General features: G+C 37.7%; 1 protein-coding gene across 4 annotated transcripts in view; it reads left to right on the top strand.

Moving 5' to 3' along the window:
• The window catches only part of ARMC8 (armadillo repeat containing 8), a 104,321-nt gene that overhangs the window by 28,527 nt on the left and 63,376 nt on the right, over nucleotides 1-12,418 (top strand). For all 4 annotated transcript variants that reach the window (XM_055413056.2, XM_055413032.2, XM_055413062.2 and 1 more), the window contains one exon: nucleotides 11,351-11,422. In XM_055413056.2, the coding sequence (XP_055269031.1) occupies nucleotides 11,355-11,422 (68 nt within the window). In that variant the 5' untranslated portion in view covers nucleotides 11,351-11,354. The remainder of the gene's footprint in view (nucleotides 1-11,350; nucleotides 11,423-12,418) is intronic.

The raw sequence follows: 12,418 nt of genomic DNA, 5'->3' as shown, positions 1-12,418 counted from the left end.
ACGGCTAGGATGCTTTGTTTATGGAAGTTTCTGTTCTGTTCTGTCGCTCAGTCGTGTCCGACTCTTTGCGACCCCATGGACTATAGCGTACCAGGCTTCTCCGTCCATGGGATTCTCCAGGCAAGAATACTGGAGTGGGTTACCGTTTCCTTCTCCAGGGGAATCTTCCCGACCCAGGGATTGAACCCGGGTCTCCCGCATTGGAGGCAGATGCTTTAACCTCTGAGCCACCTTTCTACTGACTGTTAATTCTTATTCGATGCTCACCCCCCACTTTCCAAAAAAAAAGTTTGTATATAAGGGATGTCTTGGGGCGGGGGCGGGTGGTTTATTTCTAAAGTAGAGGCAAGATAAACAAGCAAGGCTGCTTTACTATTCAAACTGAGCTAGAAGGAAAGGTGAGAAGGAGCTGAATGGAGACCCACGTGGGACACTTGACACCTTCTTTTCACGTCTTCTCAGTTTACAGAGACAGGAGATATTATTTCTTGTTTTCTCATTATGTTAATTTTGCCTTTATCTTCTTGACTAGGCTAGGAGACTTTATAATGATTTAATCAACCCCTGTAAGTCTAGTTTGATTAATACCAGGGTGCTGCTAAGTTGCTGCTAAGTCGCTTCAGTCGTGTCTGACTCTGTGCGACCCCATAGATGGTAGCCCATTAGACTCCCTCATCCCTGGGATTCTCCAGGCAAGAACACTGGAGTGGGTTGCCATTTCCTTCTCCAGTGCATGAAAGTGAAAAGTGAAAGTGAAGTCGCTCAGTCGTGTCTGACTCTTAGTGACCCCATGGACTGCAGCCTACCAGGCTCCTCCGTCCATGGGATTTTCTAGGCAACAGTACTGGAGTGGCTTGGCATTGCCAGGGTAAGTGGTATTAAGTCCATCTGTTAAATCAGTTTGGGTGTACCTGGTGGCTCAGAGGTTAAAGCGTCTGTCCCCAATGCGGGAGACCCGGGTTCTATCCCTGGGTCGGGAAGATCCCCTGAAGAAGGAAACGGTAACCCACTCCAGTATTCTTGCCTGGAGAATCCCATGGACGGAGAAGCCTGGTAGGCTACAGTCCACGGGGTCGCATAGAGTCGGACACGACTGAGTGACGGAACGGAGCACACACAAATTAGTTGAAGGGATAGGTCAAATTGACATGCTTTCTTAGTCAAGCAAACACTCCCTCCATACAAAGCCAATTGATAACCCTAGATATCACTTCAGTTCAGTTCAGTTCAGTTCAGTTCGGTTCAGTCGCTCAGTCGTGTCCGACTCGCCGCGACCCCATGAATCACAGCACGCCAGGCCTCCTTGTCCATCACCAACTTAAGATTCCTCAATAAACAGTTCAGTTGGAAATGTCAAACTCATCAAGTGTTCAGTAAATGATAGAAGATGTTATTATTGTTGTTGTTTTCATTATTTCTGCTACTATGGTTGTTTAGGAGAAAAGCTAAATTTCTCAGTTAAGGACTCTTCATGGAAGACTTGTATCTTGAGTTGTGTTTGATATATGTAGCTAATTCAAGTGTTAATTGTCACTGTTAGAAATTTCTCATTTACCCCCAAAATACCATAGCTTCTTGAAAGGTGATAAAATAAATAAAGAATAAAAAACACTGGAAAGAGTGTATTATTACAAACCAAAACATATAGTTTGATAAACTTAGTGCCTCTTAAGAAATTGTGAAGTCTCAGACACTTAGCTGTCAGCTAAGAAGGTAAGAAAGGTTTTGGGGGAGGGAAGGATAGTGGAGTGGAAAGAATATGGGCTTTCAAGCTGGACAACTGTAAGTTAAATACCTGCCTCAGATATTCCTAGTAGAGTCCTTTCCTAGTGTAATGCTTGGGCAAGTTATCTCATTTCTCTGAGCCTTAACTTTATCGTCTGTAAAGGGAAAGTAATACTGCCCATCTTGCCAAGTTGTTAAGGATTAAGTCAGAAATCTAAAATTCAGTACCTGGTATGTTGTGGATACCCACAAATTGGCACTTCAGTGGTTAGTAGTTATCAGCCCTAATTTAAAACAACTTCAAAAGTAAGATGATTCTTTTCACAGAAAAGAAAGAAAAATTTAAAAAAATATCAAAGAGATAAAACAATTCCCACCGAAAGAAGAGGGAGAGATGCTAGAATTTTTGATTCAGATAAGAAAATGTGAGTGATACAACATTTCCAGTAAACGTGATTACTACCTATAGTTTTAAAATCTATTTTTAGCTTGAAATGGACAGATCAACCCAAGTCCTTTCACTTATGTTCTTCTAGAGATGTGTGTAGTATGATTTGATAAAGCTTTCTTTACCCCAGAGGGAAAAAATTATTTTTTCTGACTAAATTCTTGCCTGAACTTTGTTACTGCCTGAAAATCAATTGTGCATAGTCAAGAGAATGAAAAGTGAGAACATTTTTAACGTTTTATTCATTTTTAAGTAACCTTATCTAATATAAGAATAATACAGTATTGATAGACAAAAAGAGGGAACCAAAATGATGTTTAGAAATAGAGAGTTGAGCAGTTCTTTTCTTTTAATACACATTACACAGCTACAGTTGAGTCATTCATACAGAGACCATTACTAGACCAAAATCAGCAGGTAGAAGGGAGGTGGCCACAGATCATAAACAACCAAAGGTAGATTTCTAATTTTAGAGAAGGAAAAGAACAGAGGCTGATGTAATCTGCTTTAAATCTAAAATATCCAATGAGAAAGACATAAAAGAATTGACTAGCTTTAGCTATAAGAGTTCTGTCATTTTTCTAGCAATATTTATCTGATTTTTCACTAGTGGGAAAAACAAAATTGAAGAAATTAAAGATGAATTATAACTTTCATCATGACCAGTAGCTAATTTATTCAGTTGAGTTAGAGCCATAGCCCTACCTGTAAACGGAGGGAACTTTGTAGATAACCTGTGTTGTGAAGGACTATTTTACCTAGTTAGTGATGATTGAGGATTTATTGTAGAACAACTTTTTTTTTTGTTAATAGTGCAGTATTTAGCATGTATTTGAATGGTCCTATTATATTAAAGGTTGAGAACACCGAATCTTAACCACTAGACCACCAACGAGGATGTATTAAAGCTTTGAAAACAGATTTAGGTCCTGAAAAGCAAGGTTTCAAATGCATAACTGAGTAGTTGTGGAGTAAGATAGAAGTCAGACAGATATGCTCAGAGAGAACAGGGAGGTCAGCTGTGTAGGTCATAAATGTGTAGCCTTTGCAACTACAACAGAGTAGGTACATCAGATAAGCTGCATTGTTTGAGCTTCCACTAGTGTGGTGATCTGTGTGTGACTTAAAACAGTTACAGATATTTTTGGTGCAGTTACTCTGGTGTTAGCTCAACCATGTTAGATCTCATAGTTGCAGAAGAACAGCTGTTGAAATATTTTTGTAGATCTTAGGTCAACGCTGCTTAAACATTGTGCCTTTTGACATACCTAAGTTAGAGCACCTGAATCTTGTTTTTACATTAGTGATTCTCCATGAAAAAAATAGGTATCCCTATGTGGCCTTATGTTGATGATATTCCCTATGTTGAAAAGCAAAAGATAGTATAAGCAAATGTGGCTAGCTTTATAGTTTCAAAGTTGAATCAAAGTAGAGAACTAGATAACTAGATAATCAAACTCTTTCTGATAAACTAAGGCAGGCAGTGGTAGATACTGTAGAATTGTGTGGTTTTCACCAAGTGTCTGTTTTTAAAAACTGTCTTCTGAAGTGTTTTAATGTACTGATGAAATCATTTGGTAATGATTTTTCTGTACGTCATTTTCTGGTTTCAGTAGAATATAGACACTTCCCATTTTCTTGCATGAGCTAAAAATATGAGCAGCCATAAAAATGAAGCCTCTGGTTTTTGGAAATTTCATGATAAAGGATAAGTTTTAGGATAATTCTAAAGAAATATCCTGTTAGTTAATCTTAACAGTTAAAAGTTAACTTTTAACTTTTAAAGGTGTTACAGGTTAACACAAGTGAAGATGACCTTAATACCAAATGAAATGGAGTGATTCCTAAGAGTTATTTGTTTAAAATTTTGTATCCTGAGACAGTTTAGTATGGTTAAAAGAGTAGCAAGATTTTCCAGACATTATTAGAACAAATTGACATAGTTTTGTGTCCAGATATTTAAGCTGTTTATATATGTATGTTATGTTAACTTTGAACATAAAAAATAGTGGAATATTTGTATGCATATGTGTATATATATCTTTTCATATTTGTAAACCACTTAATTGTATGCTGGCATGTTCATAATGTTCTAACACATTTTTTATGTTCTTTGGCATGATTACATATATTAAAAATGTTTATTAATGTACTGTAAAATATTTTGGCGTTTATTAGTGTAGTTATTACATTGCACTTTTCATTTTTGGAGAATGTAAAGTGATTTGTGACCGTATATTGACAAGACAGAGTTAAATACAGCTGCAAATTTCTGAACTAGTGTTTATACAAATCGAAACTGTAGCTGATACTCCTTACATTCCCAAAATATACACCTCAAAGTAATTTGTTTATAAGAATAAACTAAATTACTGTCAATTCTTAATTTTGTTCAGTTTATACATACAGTAGTTGCGTAATAAATGCATTGACTTGAAGTTCACTATAAGTCTCAAGTGCCTGCTGAATCAAAAAAGCCTTATATTAAAAATAACTTTAGTTTGAATAATAGATCATCTTTATGTAATCCTTTTAAAATTGACAGTTTACATACGGTAATGGTGATTCTAATTGGAATATGAAGAATCTCATTCCTTAACCATGTTGGGTATTAAAATGCTTATTATACTTGGATATTTGGATGTTACGTTCTCCAGAAAGAACATCATAGCAATTATTATTACAGGGTTAGAACAGTGAGTATGTTTGTAATTTTCCAAGTCCAAATAATTTTGTTAAGGTGTTTACCCTGTTACCTTATTGTAGCTACCCACAAATATGTATTTTTTCCTTATGTCTTGTGAAAATTTAGTTTTCATAAATTGGTCAGACTTTATACTGAGATTGTAATTTTCCATATCTACTGTACTTTTTGGCTGCTGCTGCTGCTGCTGCTAAGTCGCTTCAGTCGTGTCCGACTCTGTGCGACCCCATAGACGGCAGCCCACCAGGCTCCTCTGTCCATGCGATTTTCTAAGCAAGAGTACTGGAGTGGCTTGCCATTGCCTTCTCCGACTTTTTGGCTATTTCACACTAATTAGACCACGAATGAATGTATATATTCCAAATAACTGCTTTCAGGTAAGTGAAAAGTCATACTGGTTCAGAATTAAAATGACATCATTGATCTTTAGTTTTTGGCTCTAGCCTTCAATGATTTTAAAGATAATTTTCTATTTTTAGATGCTAATTAGATTTTCAGTTAAAATTTATGCTATTTTGACTTTTTAGGAATAAGTATGGTCATACTTGATTGACTTAGACTTTGTTTTTCCAACAGGTCTGGATTCCAATTATTATTATTTTGCTTTTTCTACTATTTTAATGGCAACATGTGGTTTTACTTTCTCTCTTGGTTTTGATCAGAAATCATAATATTCTGGTTTACATGTATGCTCTAGTAGGCATTATATATGTTGCTTTCATATTCAAGATCTTTTTCTCTACCACGCTAAAAATTATTCACCGAAAGAGCAAAAAAAGGAATTTGAAAGATTAGCCTCCATGTAAAAGTGGCTACATTTTGAGTCTACTTATTCGTGGGCAAGTTTAAGATTTTAGCTAGATGTTAGCTGAAAATGTTCCCTGACAAATGCATTTCTGTAACATCTTAATATTGGCTCCTTTTCTCCCATCCTCAAAGAGTAGACTGTCCCCAAAGCTTACATTTTAGCTTTTCTGTCTGGATATTCTTATCTTCAGAGATAATTCAGTTCAGTTCAGTTCAGTCGCTTAGTCATGTCCGACTCTCCGCGACCCCATGAATCACAGCACGCCAGGCCTCCCTGTCCATCACCAACTCCCGGAGTTCACTCAAAAAGATAATTCAGTACGTATAAAATCAAGACAGATCCTTGTCTTGCTAAGGGAATTATTCTCCAAGCTTCCTGTGTTTCCTGCACCCAGGCACCCAGGCTTGAAGTAGTCATTTAAGGCATGTCATATGTCACTTTTTCTTTGCTTATAAAATCATCTTAAAATGTCCTCTCTATTAATGATTTCTGTGGCTGCTACTTAGTCTCATATAACCGGATACCTGGGTGGAGTAATTTCTGTAACAAACATTGAGTGCCAGTCGGGTGCTAGGTAGGCATTGTGCATTGTGCATGTAGTCACTGCTCTGGGGAATGTCTAATGCAGGAACCAAAGAGCTAAAGAGATAGTTCTCTACAGTTTGATTAGTGAATGCTCTGATAATGATAAGCACAGGGGGTCTTGGGGCCACAAAGAAAGGACATTAGCCATTTAGTTGCCACTCTTGATTCTAGAATTATTGCATTCCAATCTTGTTTCACATTCAGCTTATCCTCCTTTGTCATTGCTTCCTTCATGTCCTTTTTCTGATCAAGAACATGATTTCTCTTTAATCCATCTCCCTTTAGTTCGTCTCTTCTCCCTGTCACTTTTCTAACTTTGTTCCAGGCTTAACATTCCCACCTTAAAGGGAATCTTCTTTTTAGTCCTGGCTCCTACTACTACCCCAGAAATATGCCATATTCCATTTCCAATATGATCCCTTTTGCTCTCCTCATCCACTTATCTAAATCCTAGCCATTTCCTAGGCTAGTTCATCTTAGTTCCTACCATTGCCTCAAAACCTGTTAAGCTTGTCTTATCTCCTTTTCTCAACCCTCTAAGCACACTGTTTATAAAACATCACTGCCTTAGTGATTAGTTGATAGTGTTACTTTTGTCTCCTCAAAAAGATTGTAAACTCTTCAGGTCAGGCATCTCATTATGTGATGCTTCTTTATCCTTCATAGAACCTTGCACAGTGCTGAGCCAAAAAAAAAAAAAATCATTGAATTTCAGTAGTGTATAAGCAGGACATTCCCCTCCCACCATCAGTATTAAAGATTGGTGGACATGAGATAATATTTTTTTGATCTACTGGGAAAAGCATGTCTTTGACTAAAAGACAGGCTTTTATTTTATATAAATTGAAAGAAAAAAGAAATACATTTACTGAATTCTTTTGTCTTTTCAGTCAGTTTGTTCTGAATGCCTGATATGCTGGAGCTGATGGAAAAAACACTTGGCATAAAAGACATGGGTTGAGAACGTCTCTGTTATTTATTATGGGGCTCCGGGAAGTGTTCCAAACCTGAGTCTTAGCTTCCTCATCTGTAAAATGGGGTTAATATTACTTAAGGTTGTGATGAAGATTAAATAATAGGTATGGAATGCTTTGTAAACTTCAAAGCAATGTATAAATCTTGCATAGTTTTGTTGTGCTCCCATCTTTATAATTGTGAGTTTCTAGTTTACAAAAATATGGATTTCTGTATGGTATGTTTTGTTATCCCTTGATAGTAACTTCTCTGATATTTCCAGGTTATACTGGTTTCTTGCCCCTGAAGAGGAAAAAAGTAATGAGTATGATATGATAAAGGGCACTAGGAAGGATACCTACCCAGACCTGGGAGTTGTCAGGGCATGCTTCCTGGAGGATGACACTGACATATAAGCTCAGACCTGAAAGATGAGTAAAGTTAGCCAAGGAATGATATAAGGGAGGAGATGATAAGGAAATGAGAGGGAAAGAATAGCTACACTCTGGAAACTGAAAGAAGCTTCATTTGGCCGGCTCTGAAATTGAATCTAACACTGTACTTAGGTCTGCTGAAAATGAGTATATGTGTTGATTATTGTCTCTTGCAGTTTTTAACTCTTTCATAGAAATGATCTTCTGGTATCCTTTTATATTAATGACTAAATAGAATTTATTTGCAGGGCATTAGCATGTCTTCTTTAGTATAGATAATATTTTACTTATTAGAGCCAGAGCAAGAATTGTTTTCTTTAGACATTGGTCCATTTAATTATTTTTAAATTTATTTATTTATTCATTTTTTGGCTATACTGAGTCTTCATTGTTGCACTTGGGCTTTCTCTAGTTGTGGCTAGTGGGGACTACTCTTCATCGTAGCGCGTGGGCTTCTCTTTGCAGTGGCTTCTGTTGTTGCTGACCACAGCTCTAGGTGCAGAGGCTCCAGTAGTTGCAGCATGCAGGCTCAGTAGTTGTGGCGCATGGGCTTGGTTGCCCCATGGCATGTGGAGTCTTCCCAGACCAGGGGTCGAACCCATGTCTGCTGTATTGGCTGGCAGAGTCTCAACCACTGGACCACCAAAGAAGCCCCATTGGCACTTTTTATTAATTGTGTTCTCTTTAGTCTGCAGTTACTCTATAACTACCAGCTGCCTCCTTCATGTCCATTTTGCAAACTAGTAAGGAAATTGGAAAATTGCTTTTGGAGGAGTTTTGTTTGCTTTTGTCTATAAAAACATTTACTCTGGCATGGTTTCAGGTATTTGGGTTGTATTTATAAGGTTAGGGACACTCATTTCTGCTCAGTTTAGGAAGAATGGGGAGAAATCTGGGAAAATGGTAGAATTAGAAATTCCATGATAGAAAGCCTCTAGAATGGCACCTGGCAAAACTAAACTTTCAGTAAGCTACCGGATGCATGAATGTGCTGCGTTAGTATAGGCAGAACATATCAAGAGAAGAGAAGAAGAAAGAAAATGACAGACTGCTAGGTTAGAGTCTATAAGCTGACAATTGGGAAGTAAGTCTCTAAGAAAACAGCAGGCATCTAAAGGAGGCAAGAGCCTAGATGTATAGTCTCTCATTAACTATGCTTTGCTCAGTGAAGCTACATGAATTTTAAAATCATATTATCAGAGCTTGGTTAAAACCATAGTAAGCTTCATTCAATTTAGTCCTCATGAGCAAACAAACAAACAAAATACTCCTGCTTATCTGCTATAAATCATATGGAAGATCTGAGGGATCTTTAGAGAGAGAGAGAGAGAAGGCCCTCAAGCACTGAGCTAAAGGAAGAAGCCTAACAAGTGCAGTGTTTGGCTCAAGACTTGTGAAAATGCTATTCAAAACCTTATGGGGAGGATCAGCTTTCAGCAGACCACCACATCATAACAACACTTTCCTGTAATAATCAAAAAAGATAATTAAGGAGAGGGGTATTATCGTTACCAGGGTTTTTAATGCTGATGAAATTGGTTGGTATTGGAAACACAAGCTGACAATAACATTAAGTCATTGATTTTAATAATTCCCTCTCCACCCCCACCCCCTAACCCTACCCCCTGGTTTTCTATCCTGTTTTTCTATGAGATCATAGTTTGCTAATTACAGAACTTTTTCAGGAGTATAACTTTAATGGTTGACAAAAAATTTCTATATGTTGTACAGCTCTGCCACCTAAAAGAGAAGTCAGGAGAGATGCTCAGCAAGTAACTAGGGGAATGTATTTGGGCATATGAAAGAAAGATAACTTATAATGTTTCAATATGTTAGTGCTTAAGCATGATCATGTTAGAAAACTTAATGAGGTATGAAAGCAAGAGCTGAAACTGTGGACTAATACTGGTATGGTATTGATGACCCCATCTACCATGAGTGCCACTTATTTGATTTTCCAAATGAAGTAACTTTTAATAAAAAGTATAATCTCCCTTTTATTCACAAGGCAGGTACAATACTGAAAAGTACAGTTTTCTTGAAGATTGTGCAAAAACTGCTTTCTGTTTTAAAACTATGGCCAGAAATTTCCAGACACCTTCATAAACTTCTGAAATGTCCCTGGGAGGTTCTGATGCCTTTTTCCACAAGAAGAAGAAGGTTTGAGAACCATAGTGTTTTTATATTAAGATAGCACTACTGACCAATTACCTTTAGTTTTTTTTTTTTTATTAAACATTAGTACTGATCTTGCTGCTGCTGCTGCTAAGTCGCTTCAGTCGTGTCTGAGTCTGTGCGACCCCTTACACGGCAGCCCACCAGGCTCCTCTGTCCCTGGGATTCTCCAGGCAAGAATACTGGAGTGGGTTGCCATTTCCTTCTCCAATGCATGCATGCATGCTAAGTCGCTGCAGTCGTGTCCGACTATGCGACCCCATGGACTGCAGCCCACCAGGCTCCTCCATCCACAGGATTCTCTAGGCAAGAAAACTGGAGTCGGTTGCCATTTCCTTCTCCAAGTACTGGGCTTATTTTGAGCTGTTTATTTTTTCTCTGCCTCTCCTTTGAGAACAACCATGTGTTTGTGAACCAACTGGTCATTGATAGAGATACTCTTATTGTGGAAAAGAGTTTCACTCCCAGAGAATGGAGATCTGAGTGTAGCAAGAGTAAAAAACACTGGTGAATAAATGGGAAATATAAAAGATATTTTCTGGGACTTCCCTAGTGGTCCAGTGGCTAAGACTCTGCTCCCAGCGCAGGGGGCTGCGGTTTAATACCTATTCAGGGAACTTGGTCTCACATGCCACAACTACGAGCCAAATAAATATCTTTAAATTTTAAATAAAAGATGTTTTCATATTTTTTAATATCTTTAAAAAGATAAGTGACTGTTTAAGCAAAAATTGTACAGTATAGAAAATTCCCTGGCTGTCCAGTGGTTAAGACTCTGTACTTTCACTGCAGGGGTCATGGGTCCAATCCCTGGTGGGGAAACTAAAATCCCGCAAACCTCATGATGCAGCCCAAAAAAATAGTACAATATATCATGTTGTTTCTAGCTAGTTTAAAGATGTGTAACAGCAGGTCAGAGAATGAATGGGAAGATGGAAGTATGTTTGCAAGGCTCTTATAGTTCACATGAAGTAGGACACTATCCCTTGGAGACTGTGATAAGTTAAAAGGTACATATTGTAAATTGTAAATCTACCACTACAAAACAACAAAACCCAAAGAGGTACAACTAGTCAGACAATAAAGGAGATAAAATGGAATCACAGAAATATTCAGTCCAAGGAAGTCAGAAAAAGAGGAAAGTAAAATCATGATCCCTGAAACAAGATCAGGTCCACTCCTTGGGCTGGCTGCTTTGCATGAGAAGATGGCCTGTATTTCTTTTTATTCAAAGGATTGGTGGCCTTTTTCCTGAAGAACTCAGCTTTCTTTGTATTCAGAGTCTTTTGCTGATACACAAGCTATCTCTCACGCCCCCACCCCTGCTGCTCTCCTGTTTCATAGCCCCAGGTTTACACAGCCCTATCTCTGTCCCTTCTCTTTAGCACTCCAAGTGGAGAAGCGTCAGGGTTTTACTTTGTCACTGACATCTGTACTTGACAATCCAAGATGCTGTAAACTAAAGATAAATTAGTATCTCAACATATCTTACCCTTTTCTCTTTTCCTTGAATTCAGAGACATGAAAAATGCTGTAATTGGAAACAACAAGCAGAAAGCCAACCTCATTGTTTTAGGAGCTGTTCCAAGGTATGTTTGCTACCAACCCCTTTTCTGCAGTTCATAATGAAGTTTCAGATGTCTTTTCATTCTCAATCATAAGACCCATCTTTTTTCTGTATTGTCTGTCCTACTTTTTTTTTTTAAATAAATGCTTTGAACTATATGAAGCACCTCAAAAAAAATTAAGGTACCAGGGAGTGGAATATGAAGCAAATATGTGAATACTTTTTAGAGGTTTGGGAGGATCATTGACCCTGCCATAAAAGGACACGTTGGGTAGATAAGCAGTGTATGACAACCTGATTCTTCCCTGTCTCCTCAGAGCTCTGGCAACTTTTATATGATTGAATAATAATTTCTTAGGATTCTCAATATCTTTTTTGAAATTTAGAAAAAAAATTGTTTTTTGACCCTGCTTTTCTAGTTTTAGAATTTGCTGGCTTTTAAATTAACATAGAAAGTTTCATGGCTTCTGATGAAGCTATTAAGCTTCTTTTTGGCAGACAGTGACAATTGTTTAACTGCTTCTTTGCCTTTGCTACCCAGAATTAAGTTTTATGTGCAGTTATAAATTTTTCACCCAGAATTTTTAAATGTTTTGGTTTTCCCTCTTCTCTTTTTTCTTTCCTGTCTTTTAATGTAGGATTATTTAATGATTTTGTTGTTTTTATTATAATCAACCATTGGTAACTATAAAGCTGTCAGCAGCCTTTCTTAGGGGACTGGTGCTCAGTATATACAAATATGCTTCAGGGAGCATGAAGGATCTACCTTAGAACATAAAGGAGACAGTCATATGTTGCAGACAATTGGAATTTGGGGAGTAGTTTTTTGACAGGCTAGCATAGAATAGAATAGGATCTTTTGACGCCCCAAATAGGAGAACTGGAGAAAGAAGAGAACTTCCCTTGTTTGAAGTCCTTGCACAAGGACTCTGAGTATTCCCTCTAGGCTAGACGTCTGTGATCTCTGAACTGTACTAGTGGATATTCAGGGTCCTTAAGATCCACCAGCACTTGGCTT

Source organism: Moschus berezovskii, chromosome 1 (genome assembly GCF_049115385.1).
Source record: "Moschus berezovskii isolate FMDL1 chromosome 1, NW_MosBer_1.0, whole genome shotgun sequence".
In the NCBI taxonomy this organism is placed as follows: Eukaryota; Metazoa; Chordata; class Mammalia; order Artiodactyla; family Moschidae; genus Moschus; species Moschus berezovskii.
The sequence above is the reverse complement of the archived record's forward strand: the minus strand, read 5'-3'. Positions and strand labels throughout refer to the sequence as shown.